Consider the following 24,263-nt stretch of genomic DNA (forward strand, 5'->3'; position numbering starts at 1 on the left):
ACCTCATGCGCTCCTGCCGCAGCCGCTCCTTCTCCTTCTCAGCGTGCTCGGCCTGAGCCTTCAGGGCCTTCTCACGCTCCTCCTTCTCCCGAGCAGCACGGCGAAACTGCTCAAAGCTGTCGCTAGATGACTTGGCTGTGGAGGAGGGGGTTGTTGGATGCTTCTGCACTAGGCTGGCCCAGGAGCCCATGTTCTTGATTTTCAGGTCCTGCAGAACAGAGAGGTTGGGGTGGGTGAGGGGTCTGCTGTGCCTAAAGGGCATAGCAGGGGGCATGCCCAGCATGGCACCTTCCATGGCCAAGGGGCAAACGACACCCATGGACCTCCATCCCGACCTTTTTGGGTGCAACCGGAGTCTTCGGCTCCTGTTTCTGTTTGTCCTTGTCAGGGGCCCCCGGTGGCGGTGCGTTCTGCTCGGGGGGCCGGATCACAGGCCTCCCGACATCCACAGGCTTCATCTCCGGCCCTGGAACATAAACAGCCCATGGGCCCAGGCCCACGGCGGCGCATGGTCCACCAGCCCCACAGCAAGCTCACGTCCAACACAGGCCTGGGGACCTGAGCCCTGGCTGTGGGCGGACAGGGCACTCACGCTGGGGCAGATGGACGGGGGCCTTGATGCTCTCCGGGTGCTTGGGGGGTTCCGGCCGCAGCGAGGGGCTGAAGGGCTCACTGCGGATGATGGGTGAGTGGATCTTCTCCTCCTTCACCACCACCAGGGGCTGGGGCTGGACCACGGAGGCTGCACGCAGCTCCTGGGATGGCACAGGCACAGCAGCTGGTGAGGTGAGCAGGTACCCCCGGCCCCGGTCCACGCCTGGCCCTGGAGACTATGGCCCAGCCCTGCCCGTTACCTGCTTCTTAGGCTGGACGTTTTGCTGGGGTGGAGACTGGTGGGTCAGGCTCTGGAACTGTGACATCTGGGGGGAATGTATCATAAGCGGGGAGGGGGCTTCGCGGAGGTGACCTAGGAGAGGGGACAAGGAATATGTCAAGGGGCTGGCTTAGAGCTGCAGGCCCTGGGCCACTTGGGCCCTGAGAGAATTGTCGGGAAGGAAAAGATGGGCTGGACGGAGAACCTGCACATGCCACCCAGGCCCTGGGACAAGGGTCCATCACTCCAGCTCAAGAAAGTAAAGACCCATGCAAGAGACTGGGCCTGGTGAGGACATGACCCCTTCCCCAAAGGGCTGTGTGCCCTGTGTCCCCCTGCACGTGGGTAATAACTCAGTGTGCAGCAGGGTTTTCTGGAGCCCTGTGGCACCAGTCCTGGTGTTTGACCCTCCTGTGTGCATCAGAACCATCTGGGATGCTGTGGCAAACACAGATGCTGACACATGTGGGCTTGGCAGGGCCTGGGCCCTAATATTTTTTAACCCCACAAAGCTCAGCCTGGGTTCCTGGCCCACTTGGATGACAGCAGGGGGTGCAGGACTCAGTCCTGAGGTTGGGGATGCTCAGGACCCTCCCCATGGTCCTAATTCCCCACTCAGCCTGCACGCCCCACAGAAAAGGGAAGCCTGGAATTGGCCTCCACCTGGGCCGAGTGGGGAGCAGGCAGAACAGGGCCTGGAGCTGTCTCTTTTACGAAACAGACCAGCCTGCCACCTGCATCCAACCCAAGGCTGGGAAGGATCCAGCAGCCACAGGGACTACTGGGCTCTGAATCACAGTAAGCCAGCACCTCGAGACTGCGCAGCTGGAGGAGCTGACCCCTGGCCATTCAACACGTGGCCTCTCTCTGTTGGAATCCCTGCAGGCAAGGGGCCTCACCGCCCATTGACTAGCTCCAGCTCGGGACAAGCCACACTGTCCACAAAGGAGGTTGCCTCTCTGCAATGCTTTTGCTCCCAGCCTAGCCTCACACCCATCTCCTTCCACCGTCTGCCAGCACAGGCACCCTTGGGTTCTCCAGGAGTCCTGTTGGCTGGAGGCACCTATTTTCATAGGCCTGGAGCAAACCACAATGCCCCAGGTGTGGTAGATTCTCCTGCCTCTCTAGAGCCAGGACCCACTCCTAATGCCAGAAGACATTGCAGCTGCTTGGAGCCCATATGGTGGCCAGGCCCACCCTGTCCCCGCAGCCCACTGCCCTGTGTGGCTGGTTTTCCTGGCCTTGACGTCTCCTTCAATTCTAGCACATTGGGACCACTCTGGGCACTGCCATCTCCATTCAGTGCTGGAGGGCCCCAGGTCTGGCCCGCCAGGGATCCACAGGCACACGACTGCAACAGCTTCCCACCCACCTAGGGTGGGAAGCCTTCAGCACCTGCTGAGTCTGATCTGGGCAACAGTAGGCGCCGGGGGCTGTGGTTTATAGAAACCACCCGCCTGCTGGTGGGTTCAGAGGGTGGCTCACGGATGGCTCCTGAAAGCTGGCAGGGTGCCCAGGGATGCCTGTTAAGTCTCTCTGGGAGTCTAACAACTTGGCCTTTGGCCCGAAGCTCCCAGCATGATCCCAATCCACACTCCTCTTGATGCCCCATCCTAGCCTGTTGGGGCTCAAGTCAGGGTCAGGGACCTGAAGGAAAGCTGGCTGGAGGAGACCTGCCTCAGTCCTGGTAGGTGCCCGGTGCACCCAAGTGCTGGCTCTAAATGCCTTGCATTCCGTCTATTACCCCCAAAAGGAGCCTGGTCCTGCTTCGTGTGAGAACACGCACAGCCGCACAGCTGTGAAGCCCAACACCAGTGTTTCCCGAGGAGGACAGGCAGCTGTTCCTGGCTCAGGACACGCAGCGATCCACTTGGCACCTGGCAGCTTTTTTTTTTTTTTTTTTTGAGATGGAGTCTCAATCTGTCACCCAGGCTGGAGTCCAGTGGCACGATCTCAGTTCACTGCAACCTCCGCCTCCCAGACTCAAGCGATTCTCCCGCCTCAGCCTCCCGAATGGTTGGGATTACAGGTGCCTGCCACCACGCCTGGATAATGTTTGTATTTTTAACACAGACAGGGTTTCACTATCTTGGTCAGGCTGGTCTTGAAACTCCTGACTTCAGGTGATCCACCTGCCTTGGCCTCCCAAAGTGCTGGGATTACAGGCGTGAGCCACCGCACTCGGCCTGCACCCAGCAGCTTTTGTTGAGTTAGGAGTAATCACAGCCCTGCCTTGTTGCTGATTTGCAGGTAGCACCTGGTACACGCCCAAGACAGCACCATCTACACTGTTGAGGCCAGGACCCTCCACCCTAACCCTGCAGCACCACATCAGGAGGCACTGGCCAGAACCAGCCAGGACATTTTGGTTACTGACACTTAAATGCCCAAAAAAGGTGAGAGGGTGTGGCCTGACCAATGCTGTCAATGGGAAAAAGGTGGCCTGGACTGGACTGGAGGCTGGGAACAGGTGACGAGGACAGGTCCCGGGCGGGCTCTGAGCTGCCTTTGAGCTTCCAGCGCAGTGCTCCCCACCATGGTTCTGGCTCTCCCTGAACTTCACTACTCACTCTGCTTTCTAAGTTAGCTGCTACCTGTCTGTGATCACTGCCTCTTGGAAGCATATCCTGACCCCCTCGAGGTGGATCAGGTGCCTCCCCTGGGCCCCTAGCTTCCCCACCTAGCGAGAAGTCACCTAGCATTGTCGTGCTCCTGACTCTAAGTTCTAAGAGGGACCAGAGGAACCTTATTCTGGGCGATCTCGAGTCACAAGCAAGACAGACACCTGATAAACACGCTGCAGAAAGCACCAATGACCCTTCCAGGTCCCCCTCCAAACAGCCAGACTTTGAGGCTCAGCTCTGAACCCACTGCAGCCTAAAGCATGAGTTAACCCTTCCGGCTTCCTGAGGACAAAACTACAGGCCCAGCACCAGCCTCCCTAGAGTCCATAGGTGAGGGCCACTTACCGGTTGAGTAGGGGTCCGACTTGTGGTGCCGGGGTGAATGGTGGTGCTGGATGACTTGCTGAGGCTTGGCAGGCTGCGGTGGGGGTGGCTGCTGGCCCGGGGGCTGGTGGGAGGGCTGCTGGCCCTGGGGTGGTGGGGGCTGTTGGATGTGGGTGGAGAATTGCATGGGCTGCAAGTGCACGGGCCGTGGAGGGGGCTGATGCTGCTGCTGGGGCGGGGGCTGGGGCTGGGGTGGCGGGGGTGGTGGCGGCTGCTGCTGCAGCTGCTGCTGCACAGAGGGGTGGGGTGGGGGCGGCAGGGGGGGCGGGGGCTGGGACTGCACCTTCACGGAAGGGAGTAGCGGCGTAGGGGGCTGCACCTTCTGCAGTTGCTGCAGGTACAGCTGCATCTGCATGGAGGTGAGGGGTGGGGCAGGTGGCTCTTCATCCTCCAGCAATACTTGGGGTGGTTGGGCCATGGGGGGCTGTGGGAGCAGGGGTGGTTGGGTCAACGCTGGTGACACGGCTGGGGGCCGGGCGGGCTTGGGAGGCAGGGCAGCGGCTCGGTTGCTGGGCCGTGATGGCTGCTGGGGCAGTGCGTTGTGCAAAGCTGGAACGACACAATACCGAGGCGGTGAGGCCTGAGCACCTGTGGCCCCAGCCTGGCCTTTTTGCTCCATCCTGACCTCATCTGGACTCCAGTGGCCTCCTACTGGCCTCCCTCAAACTGGCACTCCCTCCCCACCTACCGTGGTCTCCCACAAACTCCAGAGCAGCAGCCAGCTTCCAGAGAGGGCTTTAGGGCAGTGTCGTCCTACCCTATGCTCTGTGTCCCCAGCTCCTGCTCCCCATGCTCACAATGGCCCTTCAGACCTCAGTGCAGAGCTTGGTCCCTCACTTGCCCGGCCGTTGCCCAGGCCCCCAGGAAGGTGGCCCTGTCCCCATATCCCCCAGGTGAGTGCTGTCCAGGTTCCACAGGAGGAATCGCATTGCATGAGTGCACCTCCCAACCCCTGATGAGAAAAGCTACAGAGGGGTTGCAGCTCTTCTCATCTAACATGACGCCTGGCCCAGCAGGAAAAATAAGTCAAAATCTAGATTGTTACTCAAATGATCTCAGGTGTTAAAACAAAAACAAAAACAAAAATCTTCTGAATCAACTTGCAAGACCTGTCTTGAAGCATCTCCTTTAACTTCCAAGATGGCCCTGAGAAACCGCGGATCTTCCCTCTAGAGACCAGAGCCGCTGAGGCTAAGCTGCCGCCCAGCCAGAGTACTCAGACACCACATAGGCGAACCGAGGCAGGAAGGGGTCTCAGCCCACACCGGGGTGGGCCACGGCTCACCTGGAGGAGAGACCACCGCGTGCTGGTTGAGATGAGGTGGAGTGCTGTGCTCAGGCGGCTGGGGCAGGTGAGGGGGCAGCTCGGGCTGCGGCAGGTGCAGGATGGGCTGGGTGAAGTGGCCGATGGGGTCAAAGACGCTGCCTGGGAGCTGGGGCTCCAGGACGGGCACCTGGGTGGCAATGAAGGGTGGAGGCGAGGACTTCATCGCCGGGGCTGCCTGCTGAGGCATGGATGGTGGGGGAGGTGGGGGCGGCGGCTGCTGTTGCTGCTGCGGAGGTGGAGGCGGTGGGGGCTGCTGGGGAGGCGGGGGCGGCTGCTGGGGCACAGGAGCCGGGGCCTGCTGCATCTGCTGATGGTGGTGATGATGGTGCTGCAGACAGAAAGACAGACAGACAGACAGACAGGCTGATGTCAGGCAGGCAGAACCGGCCAGGGCCAGACCCAGTTTCCCACATAATGGAGGATGCCCCCTGAGCCCATGTACCTTCTTCTGCTCCCTCCCGGGGTGCCCCTTCTTTTTTGACTTCGGAGCCATCTCTGCAGAGGAAAAGAGAAGGTAGTGAGGCTCTGGGGGAGAAGGTGAGTGAGCTGGCCTTGGATGGAGAAAGAGGAAAAAACAGGGCACGTTCAGGAGGACCAGTGACCCTGAGAGAGGGCAGCCGGGTTCGAAGCGGGATGAGTTGGTCATCACGGGGGAGGGAGAGACATGCGAGGCATCACCTACCCACTTGCCTGCTGTTTTTCCTAGCAGGGACTGTGCCTGAAAAAGCCTCCCCTGCCAAGCTTCAGATCACCACAGCCGCACCGGAAGCTGAGAGCTTGCCCAACGCCTCCCACTATAAAAGGGTCAGTCACTCACTATAGGGACTGAGTGCATGGCCTGGACGGCAACCTGCTCAGTTTTCCACAACTTGTGATGGCTGCAATTGGTCACATTCATCTGACAGTTGAGAAAAGAGGGGCTCTGAGAAGGGAGGAGACTTGTCTAGGGTCACATGGCTAAAAAGCAGCTTCACAGGGGCCTCCAACTGCATGGCCCTCTGAGGCCCACTCCTTTCCATTCTCCAAGGGGAAGCAGAGAGGCTCAGCTGGGGCGAGAGCCACAGGACGGTGAGGAACATATCGGCAAGGGAGAATGCAGAGAGCCCACTCCAGGAGGAAAAAAAAAGGAGCAGGCTGGCCCCCTGGGAATGACCAGCAACTAAAGAGGTAGGTGGACCTCAGAAGTCCCTGCTTTGGGACACAGTCACCATGCTGCAGACAGAAGGCAGCATGTGCCCTCGCTCCTGTGGGCTGACAGCTTGGCACCACAGCGGGGTGGATGGGTCCAGGGTGTGTCTGCCCCGGCGAGGTGTACTCAAGAGCCAGCATGCCCACCTCTGTCCCCACCCCAGAGATTTACACTAAGGGACTTTTGCCAGCTGGATGTCCCCTCACCAAACATGGATGGTGTACAGGCCCCAGTGGGGGACATGAGCCCTGGCCAGTGCTCACGGGCTGGCAGGTCACACAGTCGCCAGCCACCAGATTGGAGGCCGGGCCCATGATATGGCGCCTTTTGGATTCCTGTCACTGAGAAGCACTTCATGGCACTGCCTGGCTTCGCCTGAGCTCCTTGCCAGGGTGCTGCCTCTTGCTGCTGGTGTTGGAGGACACATGCTTTGCCCAAATCGAGGCTCCTTCCACTTGGATCTGCTTCGTGGAGGGCCACGCTAAGCTTCTGTGAGGCTTGTGGCCCTCAGTGCAGCAAGACACCAAAAGGGATGGGGAAAGACCTTGTGCCCTGTAAGAGCTCACCACTCCACACGAGACAAGACACGGACACAGACCTCAGCAGCTACAGACACACGTCCTTGTACAAATGACCAGGGGCTGCAACTGGGGACATGGGGGAACCTGGGGCCCCACCTCAAACCTGCATACAGGGCTCAGGACGCTCTGGGTCAGAGCATGACATCTGATGAGAGAGAGACTGGTGTGGGTGAGACATGCCAGAAGGGAAAGCTCGGGTAGATTTGCAGAGTCAGGGCAACAGGGAGTCTGACTGCTGTGGTGCAGCGGGGAAGAACACTGGCTGCAGAGGTTGGCGGCCACAGGACCAGTGAGACCCTGCACACTAGGGAAGCAGGAAGAAAAGGCCATGGCTTCTCTCCCAGCACTAATCCCAGTGTGAGGAGGTGAAGGAGCCATGGTGTCTAGGGGCATGCTGGGCATACCTTGGAGGGGACCTGGGGCAGGAGGCGGAAGGTAGCGGGAAGCAGCAGGGCCACCGTGTGAAATCTGACTAGGAGAAGCCTCGGGGATGTGTCCAGATGCAGAGTTGAGGGAGAAAGTGTGTGTGCAAGGGAAGGACATGCTGGGGTCGCCTGTTGTCTCGTGGCCTTGGAAGAAACCTTGTTTTTTCAGTTGTAAAAGAGGAATGGCCACTCTAACCCCTCACAGCCTGCAGGCTGTAAGCAAAGGCCCACAGGAAGAGATGTAGGGATAATGTGCAGCAGGGCCTGTGGGGATTCCAGGGGGCATGTCTCAGCTGCCTCGGAAAGGCCACAGGTAATATCCTAGGGACTTGTCTCCAGGGCCCCTTGCAAGTGCTGGGGCCCACAGGCAAGGCAGGACTAACGAGTGGGCGAGAGGTGCACGGCAGACCCCCAGGACCAGATGACTAAAGGGGCTGGTGGTAGAGGTAGCCCCATCTGGCCCACGTGGTCTGAGCCTTGTGTCGGAGTTACCAGTAAAAGACAAGACAGGAAGTGCACAGCTTCACAACACACCAGCCCCAAGACACCCCCACACAAAACTCTCTAGAAAGGGTTACATGAAGATGGCCTCAAGTACGGTGTGATCTTTATTCCATGACAATCTTCAACTCAACACAAATTTCATCTTTACATAGGATGGTAATTGTACAAAGAAATAAAATGTTTTTTAAAAATCCGATTAAAACACTGATTCCGCCCACCCCCCAGCCCCACTCCAATGAAGGAGGCAGGATGGAGGGTAAGGTCAGGGCAGAGGAGAGGAGTCCCCGCCTGCACTGAGTGGCCGCCTCCCGCTCCTCCTCAGGACCCACAGCCAGCTGGTGCGTTGAGGCCCGGCTGGCACTTCCTGCACAGGAGGCTGCCAACAAGGAGAAGTGAGTGGGCACTGTCCTCTCTGGCTGTTCCTGGGGCACCAAGCACAGGTGACAGCTTAAGTCTAATGTGCTTTCAAGTTCAACCAGCCCTGAGCGTTCTCTGCCAGATGGAAGCCCCATGGGCAAGAAGGAGAGGGTCCCTGGACAGTGAAGTTGAAAGGACCCTGGAGGAGAGCTGGCCTGTGGCTATGGCCCATGTGCACTGTGTGTGTGCGCGCAGTGTGTGTGTGCGCGCAGTGTGTGTGTGCGCGTGTGTGTGTGTGGGGCAGGGGCAGCATGCAGGCCTGACACTGGGAATCCAGGCTGCCATTTGGTCCAAGAAAGCAGAATCTTCCCAGAAAGACAATGCCAGCAGCTCCCCAACTGTCCTGTGGGAATCTGGGCATGAAGGCTCTCCCGCCTGCCCCCGTCTCAGCCAGGCGGGACTGCAACAGGAACACAACAGGCGCAGGCCAAAGGGCAGCTCAGAATAGTTTGTTTGGCAAACGGAGCTTGACTGGAAGCTGGACGCCCAGAGAGGATCAAGAGCAGCCCAGGAACTCCTGAGCATCAATGCAGGCCCTGGGAGGCTCTGGTGAGGCCAGGGCCAGCCCCTGCTTCCACAGCAAATCTGGGGCAGTTGCAGCTGCTCAAGCCCAGGGAGCTGAGGAGAGCTGCCAGGGCTCCCACGCCGGCGGGGAGCCGGCACCCGAGGGCTTGCCCATGGCGACAGCCCACTTCCAGTTTCAGAAGAAGGCAGGCCTTTAGGAAGCACCCACAATCTACACTTTAAAAAAGGAGAAAAAATGAAAAGCCCCTGAAACGCAGATGCAGTTCCTTAGGGGACTTTTCATGTCAGGCAGTTTTCTGCTGAGATGCTGGATTTGTGACCAAAAAAGGGCCGGTATTTATTTTTAGAGCAAAAAAGCCTATTAGTGCCTCTGGGAGGGCTTGGATGATGTGGCCACCCTCGCCTGCCCCAACCCCAGGGGCTGTCGTTATTCTAAGGGACTGAAGACGGGAAAAATGTTCACACTGTTAACACCAATCAAAGGTGTCCATGGGGCAGTCCCTGAGGGTCTGTGACACCCTCTCCAGTCCACCAGCCCAGATCCGCCCCCCTAGAGGAGGTGGGTGGGGTGAGGTGGGGTTGGGGAATGATGGGCCCAAGGCCCTTCACCAGTGCCTGCCCGGCAGGTCCTGCACACTGCAGCCTGGTTCCAGGAGGTACTTTCCCTATGTGACTTGAGAAGAGGGAGGCCAAAGAAACTGGGGAAATGCCCGCCAGGCAACTTAAGCTTTTGGAAATGCACGGGAACAATGGAGACGGAGGAGGAAAGACTCCAAAAGGCTTAGAGTCAGCGGTGGCTCGAGCCTTATAGGGTATCAGTGAGAAACATGCTGTGGGAAGAGCCTCACTGAGCCCTCCAGGATCTAGAGGCCTTGCCTCTAAAGCTCCCACTCCTTATCTGGGACAGCTCTAGAGGTCAGAGTGTTCTTCTACACACTGAACAAGAGCTCTCCTGGACTAATGTCACTGCGAGGTTCAGGAGGGAAGTAGTTAGGGTCCAAAGTCCCAGAAAAAGAGGGGTGGGACAAAGAGAGAAAACATACTTGGGGTCTGGCTTTGCACACAGAGCAGCACCACATGAATGCATGTGTGGGGGATTGTCATCACCCTCCAGGAGATGCCACCCACCCAGAGGACCCCAGAGGACCAGGGAAGCTGGGCAGGACAGCCAGGCAGTCTTTACACAGGGAGGCCCAGGCTGCTGGCCAGGCAGGCAGCCTTCCCGAAGGCGGGACTAGGCGTGTGCTGCTGGACATGACTAATCCACCCCGGGGGACAGGCCCAGGGCTCTGAGGAATTCCATAACTTGATGGAGTCCTGTCCCTTTCACGGAAGAAAATGGACTTAAGCTATAGCTTGCTGGGAAGGAATCTGGAACTGAAGACCGTTTTATTAAGAGTCCGTGTCCAATGATTAGGCAGGACCTACGTAGAGGGAGAGAGAAACCAGTGTGAGAGAAATGGTGTGGAATGTACCATTTAAGTCACAAGAACAGAAGAACTGCAGACCGAGCCAGCCTCCTGCACCCTGGTGGCTGATGGGCACAAGAACAGCACTGGAGACTGGAGCCCTGCCCCGTGCCTGGCTAACCATAGGTAGGGACAGACCCACCACCCCCTTAGAAAGGTCACAGAGGCAGAATGCATGAGTGCCTCGGAAACCACCCCCAGCCTGTTCAGCTTCTACAGAGGGGCTTTGGCCCCCACTACCAAGCTCCACGAGTGCCCTGCCTGTCTGAGCGCACGCCGGCATTTCCTTTACTGCCCTCAAGCGGCTTCTTTTGAATTTGAGTGGTGCCCCTGCCCTGTCCCACCAGACAGGTATGGCAAGCCAACTAGGCCCCTGCTGACTTTGAGCTCATCTCACATCCAGGGGCTGCGCACTGTCTATTCTCAGGGAGGCAATGCCAGCCCTTCCGCCTGGGTCCCAAGAAAGGAGGTACCAGAATGCAGGATCCCCAGTGGAGGGGAAAGAGCAAACAGCCTCATTTCTGCATTCCTCCAGATCCCCCAAACAAAAAGTTCAAACTCTATAAAAAGCAGAACCTATTATATACACTGTTGAAGAGGAAGAAAAAAAGAAAAAGAAACACATTAAAGAATAAAGTCTTGTCCTTTCTTTCCTTTTCTGGGGCATCCAACATGGCTCCCTGGACCAGGGAGGGGCACTGGGCTTGTTCCCACCCACGCAGCAGAGCAGATGCCTCTGCTGGAGTCACGGATGCAACCGACGTGCTACTACTCCCTGGCCCCTGAGTGCGGGCATGGGAAAAACCCGCCCACTGGCGGCCTCTCACTCCGGGCCACATTCCACAAGGCTCACCCTCACCCGCCCATGAAGCCCCAGAATCCCTCCAGCTGCAAATACTGGGTGTGTAGGGGGGAGTCACCTGCCTGTGCAGACGGAAAGGCTACTGCCCCATCTTCAAGTCTCTTCCTATTCCCCCACCTTCAGGGTTCTCACCCTTCCCCTAGGTAAGCGCCACACTGTGGAGGAGGCAAGCAGCAGGCCTGGAGATGCGACTAAGTGCCTCAAAGACCCTGGGGGTCAGGAAGCTGAGGCTGGTTGTGTGGTAAGAACGCCCCATGGCCTCTGTCTGCACTTCCCAGCTCGAATCTTTCCAAAACATCAAGCATTCCTTTTTCCCCTGGAGCCATTAAGAAACACCCACACACTCCAATCCTGGGAAAAGGAAGCCAGGAGACTAAAATAGCTGGACTGCGCTCCCGCTCCAACTAGAAGACCAGACCAAAGCCCAGGAGGATCTCTCACACCTCCCTGAGACCCTGTCCCAGCCCAGGTAGCTGAGGTGAAGGGGGTATCCCTAAGAGGAATATAAGCTGTGGAGACACCTCGGCTCACAAAGACCTGTGCATGACACTTGGGAAGAGCCAGATGTCAGCAATGTGACAAGTGAAAGCTAGAAGATTCCTAGGACATGCCCTGCCCCATATGCTGGGCAGACCTAACCCCGCTGCTAATGACAGCAAAGCCACAGTACTGTCCACAGCCCACCTGGGACAGTGTCTTCCTCCAGCCTGATCCCCCCAGGTCTACAGATGCCCTAGGGGTGGTGGGAGGGGGGCATTTGTGCCCTACCCCCGCCTGTCACAATACAGAACCCTCAAGCAGCTCCAGGCTTTAGCTGGAATCACAGCTCAATGAAAGACCCCAGCCCAAGCACTAGCTGGAATCAGAGGAAGTGGTAGGGCTGGCCCACTGCACTGCATGCTGTCGGGGCAGAGGGTGGGGAATACATGGTAGCCTGGGACCCAGCTGGGAAAGCAGCACCCACCCCCGCCATCCTCCTCCTGCCTGTGTTCCGTGGCTTCCTGAACTGGAGCCTGGCCGCAGAGGACCATTCCACGCCTGCATCAGTCTACAGCATCCTGGTCTATGGATAGGTGCCAGGAGGAGTGTTCAGTATCACACCCCCCAACCTCAATCTAGTGACTCTGTTCGGTTTCTTTTGGTGATTCATGTCTCAGGGCCGTGTCAGCGGAACTAACCCCGTAGCATAAGTGACAAAAATAGGCCCTTTCAGGAATTTCGGCTCCAATCCAAATGGAAACACAAGAACAAGGGGGGTTGGGGGAAGCTGCAAATCAATTAGGCCCCAAAATACCAAAGGGAAATAATGTTCCCCCAGCCTGACCCACTCCCCCACTAAGGCAGAGCTGCCTGTAACTGGCCATGGACATCAGGGCTGCTGGACTTCCTGGACCCAGGAGAGCAGCTGCTGAAGGAGCTACGCCCCCTCTGCCCCCCCGCCCTGAGAATGCAGAGTCCTGTGCAGGACAGGGCAGGAGAACGCTGCATTTATTGGTGCCAGGATGTGGGTTCCCGCTTCGGGATCTGCCGTACAAAACCCTAGCAGCAACCCCGCCTGAGAGCAGAAGCACCCTGCCGGCCCACAACACAGCTCACTCAGTGCACACAGAAGGCAAAGGAAAGCCCCTGCTGGCCAGGACTGCGAAGACAAAAGGGAGCCAGGCAAAACCCAAGGTGGGGAGGGTGTCTGGGAAGAGGGGAAGGCCAGAGCCCAGGCAGCTGCGCGAGTGGCCAGGGCTGGACCGCCACAGCCTGGGAGCCTGGGAGCTAGCGGCTCTGAGACAGTAAATCTCGCCCTCCTTCCCGCCAGGACAGCTGTTCCCAGGACTCTCAGATTACTTGTTGCACAATCTTTCCACTTTTTTTAAAGTGGGGGAGTGAAAAAATAATAAAATCTCAGCAGCGGGAGGAGGGGTGTGGGGCACTCACTCAGGAAGCCAGGAGCGTTCCCAACTTCTCCGCCAAAGCAGAGGAGCCCAGAAGAGGGACGCAGAGGCCAAGGGCAAAGGCCACGACCACAGACTGGAAATCAGAATATGATGTCCACAGCCCTCTAAGGTGTCTTGTCTTGTGAGGGCTAAAGTAGCACCCCCATCACAACCATGCCATGTCATTTTAGTTAATCAGGTCCCCTGACAATTTCAGCATCTGGGGTTTCCACTTGGTCACTGAGATCCTTAGATGCAAAGGCTACAAAACCTCCGGTAGGAGCAGTCAGCTAGAAAACAGGAGGTGCAAAAACTCAGAGGAAGGCAAGCTGGAGGCTCGGCTGGCACCGAAAGTGAAAAGTCAGCGGCCACCAGGAATGCTAATTGGATCCAAGAATACAGCCATTCACCCCACTCACTGTGCTGCGAGTGGGGGCCCTAGCTTCGGGTGGCAGAGCCAGCCCTATCCTGGGCAGCCATGGGGTGCAGCGCCTCCTGCTGGCTGATGGATTACAAAAGCAGTGTGGGGAGAGTGCTGGTTAGAGATGAAAGTGTGAAGGATGGCGACAGGGAAGGCCACGAGGCCAGTGAGCTGCCCAGGGCATTCTGCACAGTTGTGCTAGAGAATGTGGGCATCTGGAGTCCTGGAAGGTCTTTCAGCCCACTTCAAGGCAAGTCTCCTCACTCACCTGGGAAGCAGAGGGCACCAGGCTGTCCAAGGGAAAAGGAATACTGACGAGACCTGAGGTGCCACCTGACCCCGCCCCATCTGTGCACACACACCTCAGAGCAACATGGCTCTCCCCAGCTGCTGTGAGGGGTCCTCAATCTTCCTTGGCACGATCAAGTTATTTACATGCACTGATTATTGACGGTTAGCATTTATTTCTAGTTAGAATAAAATCCCAGGGATGCGACAGGCCCGTGGGAAAACATGCAGGAGTCTACTGCCAAAACACAGGTTTCCCACTGTGGATGCCCATTCCCCAGCCTGCCTGCGACCCTAGGGCCAGCTCTCAGGTGGTCTGCAGCACGCCAGCTCACTGACGCAGCTGCACCAGCCTAGTGGCAACCCCGTTGGCCATAAACACAGGATGTTAGCTCCATCGCTCAGCAGGGGCTGGTCGCCAGGCCTCCTGGGCACCATGGCTCCCTCCCTATCCTCTCCTCTGCGCCAGCCTGAGCATCTGTGCCCCTGAGAATAATGAGGAAAGTGCACACTTGGAGGAGAGCAGACCCTCTCCACTCCCACCTGGCACCCAGAATCGCTACCTGCCTCCACCTCCCACTGAGGCTGCTGCTCAGAAGGTGGGCTCTAATGCAGAACCCAGGGTCCGACGTGCAGGCCCACAGGGCTTGAAGAGAAGGGACTGTTAGTTAGAATTGCAAGAGAGACACGCCAAGTCCAGGTGCGTGTGGAGTTAGGGCAGATTCAAGAGCAGCCAACACAGCAATGAGCACACTCTGGGGAGGAGCAGGCAATGGCTGGGGCCCAGCTGATGGCAGGGGCCAGCAGCAGACTGCTCCATATCCACCAGAAACCAGCGAAGTGTCTCCCTGAAGCGGCCGCACTGCATGTGACTGTGATATGGGGAAGGCCCTAGGGACACGAAGTCTCCTCTGGGGCACAAAGCTGGGTACGGTCACCTCAAGGTCAACAGCACAGCCTGGGCCCCCATGCCCACAGTCCTCATGGCCCAGCCTCGCCACCCACCATCCAGGGCTCCGCAGTGTCAACGCCCTTGGCCATCTGTCCTCCATGACCAGCCCCTGACAGGGACAGCATGACGGACAGGCTGAGAGAATGGACACTGCTGCACAGAATGCAAGGCTATCCATGGCCCCAGGGAGACGACACAGACAGGCAGACAGAGGAACCCAGCAAGTTCTGGGATGGCCGGCTCTGGGCTCTAGCATCCTGGACACAGGACTGAGCTGGTGCCGGGCACAGGTGGGAGGAGTTTGGTAAGACACATAGGACACAAGTCACCTAACCTGTTTCGGAGTCTTCGCTGTCAGAGGAGCTGGACTCACTGGAGCTCTCCGACTCTGAGGATGAGAAGCCCTTCATCTTGGAGGAGCCGGCAATCACATCAACTTTCTCAGCTGCAACCCAAGCAATGGGAGCTGGTCAGGCAGGGCCATGGCCCAGGAGGCCGCTCTAAGCCACATGCACACCGCATCCATCTGGAGGAAGGACCAGTGAGGAGCCTGTGCACGGTGGGCCCAGGGGCTGCTCCTAATTGCCAGCTGCCACTCCCAGAACTCACATGGCCCCACAGTTCCCATGGGTAGACTGCGGACATTGGGATTTCAAGGTTCCTTCAGTCTCTCAAAGTTCCCTTTGGGGGGTTTATCAGGGATTCAAGAGACCAGGCAGAGGGGTAATTTCCTAACACAAGGTACTGCTGGGCATGAGGCTTGGATTCTCCCAGTTACTGTTCTGACAGGGGAAGAAGAGGATCCAAAAGGAACATGCTGCCCAGAGGTAAGGCAAGGCAGGGGGTCTCTCAACACAGCTGTTCAGACACACGCCGGAATCATCATGTGGTGTGCCCCAGGTAGGGGCCCAAGGATCCCAAGAGCCAGTCTGGGCTGGGGACAAAGACTGTGCAATGCCCTGACACCGGATCCTAAGTCCTCAGAGGAAAGCCGTACGCCAAGATGAGCTGTGTGACACAAAACAGCTGCTTGGAAGAGTCCAGAAAGGATGCCACACCTAACTGTCCCTGCTAGAGAGGGACAAAGGCCGGTTCAGTGCTGCATTAACCATCGGTACACAGGTCCTGGGACCCTGCAGACCCGCCTTTCCTCCTTCCCCAAAGAGGCCAGAGGAAGACTCAGCAGCAGGCAGCCTGGGTCGAAAGCAGCTCTGGTTTAGAACACAGCTTCAGGCAACAAGGTGCAGAGGGGCCCCAGACACCACCAGTCAGAGATCTAGAAAGACACTGACAGCCTAGGGGCGAGGGTGACGTCACAACCTTTCAGAGATTTCTGTGTCAAGAACACAAATATTATAATTGGAAAAAAAAAGCGCACAGAGAGTAGACTGAGCAAGGAGGGAAGTTACTGAGGGGACCCACAGAAGGATCCCCACGCCCAGAGGGCCCAAGCACACCTTGAGGTTTCCTTTTCTTCCGCAAACAGGAGGTGACATAGCGCTCCAGCTCACGCAGTGTGGACGGCTTCAAGGTCTCAAAGTCGATCTCAATCTCATCGGGGTTGGAGTTCTTCAGCGAGGGCTCCCGTGACTGGATGATGTGCACCACGCGGCCCAGCTTCTCGCCGGGGAGCTTGTTGATGTCCAGGCTGAGCTGCCGCTTCTCCTCATAGGACATAGGCTTGCACTTGTCCTCTTCCTCCGACTCATACGTGGGAGGGGGCTTGCTCTTCATGGGCGCTGGCTCCTTCTTGCTATGAAGGGACGATGCACACATCATCAAGAACGGGCCCCCTGAGGACGCCAGGCACTCATTCCTCCACATGTATGTTGGGGTGAAGGGGTGCCGGGGGCGCCCTTCCCATACCCCCCACCCACCGGCCTTCACAGGAAACGGGGAATTGGCAACTCAATCTCTGGGAGCACCCAGTAGAGACTGAAAGTCAACTGTGATTGCAGGCTGCCTGAGTGGGGGTTGTGCTACAGCCCCATCCTTGCTGCCCATCCCCCTCAACGAAACATGGTGAGCTCCGAAGGCTCATCCTACAGAAAGGGGCAGAGACAGTGCAGCTAAGTCCTGTGTGCAAATGGCCACCAGCCTGGCCTGTGGAGTCATGCTGCAGAGGGGCAGCCTCCGCACCCAACGAGGACGGGGAGGGGCAGTGGCCCACACAGTCTCAGAGCAGGCCCTGGAAGGAGGGTCCCCACCCAGGGCAAACTCAGGGGACACAGACCTCGCACTGCTGTTGCTATTATTTTTCTTTGTCTTTTTGGGAGGAGGTTCCTTGGCTTTGCTTTTTTTATTCTCTTCCACTTCCTCTTTCCTTTTGTGCTTTTCTTTTTTCTTTTCCTTCTTGTCTTTCTCCTTTTTCTTTGGTTTGTTCTGCTGGGGCTGAGAGAGGGCTGCAAGCTGCTCGTGCACGGCTTTGAGCTATGGACCAGACAGACAAGACACACACTCAGGGCTAAGACCACTTTTCTGTCACCCAAGACCCAGGCGACTGCTCCAAAAAACATGCACCTGGGGCATCAGGGTGTGTAGGGGAGGCAGGGGGAAGGCAGGCCCCCAGCTCTGCACCTGTCATGTTAACCAGATTCCTAACAAGCCTATCTCCACCCATTCCCTCAACTCCAAAGATTGCCAGTGTCCTCCTCAACAGAGGAGCTGATCAAGCCGACAAACACTAAGTCTCACAGCCATCCTGATCCCAGAAGGAGGGCCCCTAAGAAGCTAACAAAGAGCATACAGACACGTCAGGCACGAAGGGCCTGATGACTGGCTATAGGGAGAGGAACAACCAGGTAGCCCCAGGAGAGGCGAACATCCTGGCTCAACCTCCTCCTTCCAGACATTGAAAGGATCAAGCCACCTCCTCTCTGCCCAGAAAATGGCCACGTCACTCCCCATCCCCAACTGCAAGCTCAACACAAATATCACACATACGTGCATGATCAACATGCACTTGACCTAGCAGAGGGGAAAAGGCCACAGGCGGTCCAGTGAAAATTCTGCTCCCTTGGGAACTCAGAGCCAAGAATATCTCTTAGAAACTTCGGGGGAGGCCACCCTGGTCCATGGACTCTGGGGATTAAGAATGGAGCCACCAACGTCCTCACCTGCTCCTGGAGCTCAGCTAGCCGCTGGGCTCGCTCCTCCTCAGAGTCATCAGTCGAACTGTCACTGTCCGAGGAGCTATCGCTGCTGCTGTCGCTGGACGAGGGCGGGGCCACAACCTTGGTGGGAGGGGGCACTGCCGGGGAGGACACGGCCACCACTGGTTCCTCAGGCTCATCTGGCATCTTGGCAAAGCGCATTTCGAACACATCCTGGTGAGAGAAAGACACGCTGTGAGGGCTTCTGGGTACCCAGGCCGCAGCCTAGCATCACCTGGCCTCACTGGCTGCTGGGGCCAACTCAACAGAAACCAACCGAGGGCGAAAGAGGATGGTGATCCTCTCTGCCGCCAAGATGGGGGGAAGGGCCTCCGAAAACTCTTGCAACACTCCTCTCAAATCTCACTTTGAAGAGCAAGGTGGTCCAGATGTAGCCAGGCACTTACTCCCTGGAGAACACAGCCAAGGTAAAGACATGAGACCCAGGCCACCAAGGCAGCCAGCCCACTGAAGTCTGGGGGTGCTTGACAGATGGCACTGGGTCAAGGGCACCCCCAAACCGCAAAACAGCCAAAGCTCCCGCCAGGTGCGTGGTGGGGAGCAGGAGTCTGTGGCTTGAGAGGGTGTTCCAGGCAGAAGACACAGCACGTGCAGAGGTCCCTGGTGGGAGTGTGCCTGCCACAAGCACACCTCCTCTAGGGGACTAGGCTCTGTTGTAGCAGACACGGCTCTAAGTTGGTCTCCTCATTCCTCAGATCGTCCCTGCAGCACTTAACCAAGCAGGGCTGCACCACTGGAGGAGGCACCTCCAGCGCACGCGGGACAAGGTAAGAGTAGTTTAGGCAGCAGGTGTGGGGCACTGAGGACAGGCTGCAGGAGGGAACCACTGTGTGCAGTAGACCCTAAGACCTTTCAACCTAAGATCCAGTAATCAGATGGAACCACATGGGGTCATGTAGCTCAGGGAACAGCAGCCACACATGGACGCTGGGTCTGGCCACACATACTGCCAGCCAGCTGGCAAGTCCCTGCCCTACCCTGGGGGTGCTGTGCTCAATCCAGTGATGGCTCAGGACAGAGGCAGAAGCACAGGCCTCGCTTCCCAGCAGAATTCTGGGACCTGCTTTAAACCAGGAATAAACTGATCATCGTGGAAACACACCATGGCAAGGACCTTCCCCCAAATGTGTGTCAATGCTTCAGAGAGGACCGTAGCCCTGGAACCCCATCCTGATGGCTCAGGAAACACTCCTTGAGGCTTCCTCTCCCACGCTGCTGGAGCAGACATCCCATATAACTGTGGTGTTGATTCCCTCCCCTCCAGGCCACACGGAGCATGACTTCCTTTAGCCAGTAACTTTCTTTCTTTTTATTGAGACAGTCTCACTCTGTCACCCAGGTTGGAGTGCAGTGGCGCAATCTCAGCTCACTGTAACCTCTGCCTCCCAAGTAGCTGGAATTACAGGCACACACCACCATGCCCAGCTAATTTTTGCATTTTTAGCAGAGACAGCGTTCTACCACGTTGGTCAGGCTGGTCTCCAACTCCTGATCTCAACAGATTCACTTGCCACGGCCTCCCAAAATGTTGGGATGACCAGCGTGAGCCACTGCGCCTGACCCAGTAACTTTTTCTTTCTTTCTTCCTTCTTCTTTTTGGAGATAGGGCCTTGCTCTGTTGCCCAGAGTGGAATGCAATCAGTGGCTCAATCATGGCTCACTACAGCCTCATCTTCCTGGGCTCAAGAGATCCTCCTGCCTCAGCCTCCTGAGTAACTGAGACCACCATGCCAAGTTTTTGTGCAGACAGGGTTTTGCCATCTTGCCCAGGCTGGTCTCCAATTCCTGGGATCAAGGGATCCTCCCACGATGTGGCCTAGAATGTAGCCTGAGGCCTACAGTGAAAAGTGCCAGGATTACAGGCATGTGCCACTGCACCCAGCAAATACCTTTATTCAGAAATAACTCCTTGAGCAGGTCTGAGGCAAGGAAGAAGATACACAAGAAGGGATGACCAGAGACCATCACCAGTTAACCTGCCAGGAGTAGGGCCCAAGGAGGAAAAGGTGGGGGGTTTCACATCAGACTGGAGGCCCTAGTGAGAGAGTAAGACAGATGCCTAGCCCTGCAGCACCCAGCTATGTGCCAGGTGGGTAGTGTTCTGGATGTGGGTGGTCTCAGGTCCCAAAATGACTCCAAGAGGCAGCTGGGGCCACAAGAGCTTCTGGAAGAGCCAGGCCTGCTGCCAAGCAGCAGGGAGCAGGTTAGAGAAGTGGGCCTCAGAAGTGTCAAGACATCATGAAGGGAGATAATCAGCTCTGCCTCCCAGGACAGAGGGAGTGCCCTCTACTGAGTGGTAGCTACTGCAGTGAACTAGTCTGTAAGCCTGGGCCAGCTTTGAGACATGAGGATGTCCTTGTTCCTCCCCACCAAGTGATGACTGCTGTGTAAATGGTGGGGTGGGGGCGTATAGCATTCACTCTGAGGCCTCCTTCCATTCCCTGGGTGCCCATGGCCCTGGCTCTCCAAAGGCCCCAAGAACAAAGAGCAAAGAATACAAGACACAAAGCCAGCTGGGATGAGAAACTAACATTGGTGGGACTGGGAACTGCCAGCTTCCTGGCGTGTCCAGTTGCATGACCCCGTCATCCTTCACTTTCTCTTGGACGTGAGAACTGCTGTTGTAGCCTGAGAGGAGGGCACCCTGGGAAATCCACAAGCCAGTGGGCCCAGGGCTGCTGTAGGAAAACCTTGCTGTGTGGCTGCAACACTCACATGTCCCCAAGTAACAGCTTGATGGTAAACAGCAATGACAAGTTCCCTGTTCAAGGAGCTCACACTCTAGTTGGAAACAGAAAACCGAATGAATACATGGCAGCAATGGGTTGCCATGAGCTGGAAGTGTGCTAAGACCTAAGAGTGAAAGAACACAGTCAGGGGTGCTGTGGGGCCAGTGAGAGGAGAGTAAAACCTGATTCAAGATGCACCCAGGGCAAGCCTCTCACAAGGGAGGATGGTGATGGTGAGGGGTAGCAGGCACCAGCATCCACCATGGAACACTGAGTGCAAGCATTCTGTTGGACTGACAGAGACCCAGCTGAGGCCCAGCTCCCTGCCCGGCATCCCATAACCTACACCCCACTCCTCTGGAGGTCTGGCTCTGAGGTCATGCTTCTCAGTTTCAGCACACCCCACTGGTTTCAGACAAGTATCTTGGCTGTCAGGCTGTGGAACACATGTTTTCTCAAGGACCTCAGAACTTAGAGGCTGAGAGAGAAAAATAAAGTGGCTCCTTTTCCAAGTAACTTTCCAGATAAATCCCACTTCTTGGGCCCAGCCAAATTAAGAGACCCAATTAAGCAGGTCCCAACAGGTCTTGAAGAGGTGAGCAAGGGCTGGGGCTTTGTCCCTCCCCTTCCCTGATGGAGAATTTGCTCTCTACCCCATGTTGATGCAGAGAAAGTAGAGAGAAGTAAGAAAAACAAAGGCTGGAATGCCACAAACACAACTGCCCACTGAAGAGAAGCCTGCCCTGGAACCCTCCACATCAACTCTGCTGCTCAAAGAGAAACACCTCCGCCAAGCACTGGCAGAGAGGTACCCCTCTCCAGGGCAGGCAAAGCAGGCTGGGCCAGAGGCAGCCCACCCACAGCAACCCCTACCCCTTGCCTGCACTGGGCCCCCCTTAAGAGTGAGGCCTGTGTCTACTCCAGTCCAGCACCTGTAGCCCGTGTGTAGAAGAAACTCTTCTGCTGCAGGGTCTGTGGTGTGACAGACATCCCAGTGGCCTTGGTAAACTCTACATTCAGGCAGGTTTCCCAGAAGAAGAAAAATGCAAAAAACACTTAAAACCCAAAAATCTTTGTTGGAGAAAATCTGTGAAAAGGAGGTGGCTCCAGGGTGCAGGAGAGGACAGGAAAAATGAGATTAAAATGAAGAAGAAAGGGATAGAATGCATCAGAAGGTGCTTTCTCTTTTCTTTCTCTTAGTAAAGTAGCTCAAAACAGTCACCTGTGGTGCTGGGAGAGAATCTGTTTCTGCTGAGTTCTTCCTGTGAGGGTAGATGAAGGGCATGGGTATCAACGTGGGCAGTGTGGGCAAAAGCTGTGCCCCTGTCTTCTCAAGAGAGTGGGAGAGAGGGAGCGATGGAGGAGCTTAAGGCACAAATCTGAGGGCGCCACTGCCACTGGGCGGCACTGAACAAAACCTGCATTCAAATTTAAAAGCCTGGCCGGGCATGGTGGCTCACGCCTGTAACCCCAGCACTTTGGGAGGCTGAGGCAGGCGAATCACGAGGTCAGGAGTTCAAGACCAGCCTGACCAATATGGTGAAACCCCGTTTCTACTAAAAATACAAAAACTAGCTGGGTGTATTGGTGGGCGCCTGTAATCCCAGCTACTCAGGAGGCTGAGGCAGGAGAACTGCTTGAACCCAGGAGGGGGAGGTTGCGGTGAGCTGAGATCGTGTCATTGCACTCCAGCCTGGGCGACAGAAAGAGACTCCATCGCAAAAAAAAAAAAAAGGAAAGAAATTTAAAAGCCTCAACTCCTTCAAGGATGGGAAATGCAAACATGAATGATGAAGGGGCAATGTTATTTGTGAAGAAGGCACACAGACACTACCAAAGTGAAGAGAGGGCAACAACTCCCCAAGTCACAGAAAATAAAACTAAGGAACAGGCCAGGTGCCATGGCTCATGTCTATAATCCTGGAAGTTTGGGAGGCTGAAGTGGGTGGATCACCTAAGCCCAGGAGTTTGAGACCAGCCTGGGCAACACAGTGAGACACCATGTCTACCAAAAAATACAAAAATTAGCCAGGCATGGTGGCACACGCTCACTGTTCTAGCTATCTGGGAGGCTCAACTGAGCACAGCAGGTTGACGCTGCAGTAAGCAGAATGAGACCCCGTTTCAAAAAAAAAAAAAAACAAACCCTAACAAAAAGTAGAAACAAAAAGCCCCAAGCCTGAGCATGCATTTAAATAACAAGAGACACATTCATACTAGTAAGAAAGAGCCCAACAAACTTCACAAGGGAAGTGTTTATCCTACCTCAAGAGTTTGAGCACATGTCCTCTGAAGCCAAGGCAGCCCCTGATCCACGGAGAACAGGAGACACAGTGCCTTAGGTCCAGTGGGAGCAGGTATGGGGTGCTATGGTGGGGAGTCTGGGACAACACGAGGACCTAGTACAGCTAGGACGCAAGCAGGCAGTGGGGCTCTGGTGACCTCTGCCTGGCACAGATCTGCAGGTCACCAAAGGCTTTCCAAGTCCTCACTTCTGCCCTGGAAGCAGATGGCTGTGAGAGGCAGGAGTGCAGAAGTCTGCTGAGGCCTACAATGAGCACACCAGCACCTCATGATGGCAGGTGGCCCCGCCCACAGCCTGCTCTGACCTTGAGAACAAAAGCAACCCATGGCCTCGGGGAGAAGAGGCTGGGAATTTTTATGATCATTTATCTACAGTTTTAAATAATTTAAAAAAGAAGATGGGTCTGTAATCCCAGCACTTTGGGAGTCCGAGGCAGGTGGAACACTTAAGCCCAGGGGTTCCAGAACAGCCTGTGCAACATGGCAAAACCCCACCTCTTTAAAAGAAAAGAGGCAAAATTAGTTGGGCACGGTGGTGCAAGTCTGTAGTCCCAGCTACTCGGGAGGCTGAGGTGCGAGGATCGCTTGAGCCTAGAAGGCAGAGGCTGCCGTGAGCTATAATTGTGCCACTACACTCCAGCCTGGGTGACAGAAGGAGACCCTGTCTGTTTCCAATAATTAAGACGGCCCCCCCCACCCACACACACAAAAAAAGATGATAGTACTAAATATTGACTTTATTCTCCAAAATTTTTAACCCAATCTTATTAACCAAAGAAAGCCGTTTTTTAAACTTACATATTTTTCCTTTTTTAAAAAAATAATAGTTTACACATCTATGCTGTCATCTCCCCTCCCCGTCCACACGTGTATTTCACATTGTGCACCACCCAGGCTCTCAACTTGAAGGAAGTGGCCCAGGACCCCCCATCAGAATTGTGGCCATGTGGAAAAACAACCACTCTGCAGCTAGAAGGCTCTTAAGGCTCTGGTGGAAAGATGTCCACAGTGCAGATGTCCTCAGCTCACAACTGTGACAGCGCCTACTTGGCAAGAGTGCCCCCCACCCCCGAACCACTTGAGACAGGTGTGTTTTGTAGGAGAGACTGGGCCATGCACAACACACACCTGCTCTTCCAGCCAAAAGCAAATGAGTGCTGGTGGATGATGGGGGAGGGGGCCTGCAGTGGAACACCCACTCTGCTTTAACTGAATAATCTCAACTTAAAATATGTACACTAGGCTGAGTTTAGGCACTTTTTTAAAGCAACATGGCATTATCCCAAG

At 56.2% G+C, this 24,263-nt stretch overlaps 1 protein-coding gene across 3 annotated transcripts in view; it reads right to left on the bottom strand.

The window, feature by feature from the left end:
* Positions 1 to 24,263, bottom strand: part of LOC105495598 (bromodomain containing 4) — a 99,707-nt gene that overhangs the window by 2,183 nt on the left and 73,261 nt on the right. For 2 of the 3 annotated variants that reach the window (XM_071085916.1, XM_071085915.1), the window contains exons 8-18: positions 17,887 to 18,096; positions 17,004 to 17,200; positions 16,228 to 16,523; positions 15,105 to 15,215; positions 5,652 to 5,704; positions 5,168 to 5,537; positions 3,844 to 4,431; positions 855 to 967; positions 593 to 755; positions 336 to 466; positions 3 to 208 (exon numbers count right to left, since the gene is read on the bottom strand). In XM_071085916.1, the coding sequence (XP_070942017.1) occupies positions 3 to 208; positions 336 to 466; positions 593 to 755; positions 855 to 967; positions 3,844 to 4,431; positions 5,168 to 5,537; positions 5,652 to 5,704; positions 15,105 to 15,215; positions 16,228 to 16,523; positions 17,004 to 17,200; positions 17,887 to 18,096 (2,438 nt within the window). Of the gene's footprint in view, positions 1 to 2; positions 209 to 335; positions 467 to 592; positions 756 to 854; positions 968 to 3,843; positions 4,432 to 5,167; positions 5,538 to 5,651; positions 5,705 to 7,989; positions 10,275 to 15,104; positions 15,216 to 16,227; positions 16,524 to 17,003; positions 17,201 to 17,886; positions 18,097 to 24,263 lie in introns of those variants that run through there. The other variant, XM_071085917.1, reaches the window with a different exon arrangement.

This window comes from Macaca nemestrina, chromosome 20, assembly GCF_043159975.1.
Source record: "Macaca nemestrina isolate mMacNem1 chromosome 20, mMacNem.hap1, whole genome shotgun sequence".
Classification (NCBI taxonomy): domain Eukaryota; kingdom Metazoa; phylum Chordata; class Mammalia; order Primates; family Cercopithecidae; genus Macaca; species Macaca nemestrina.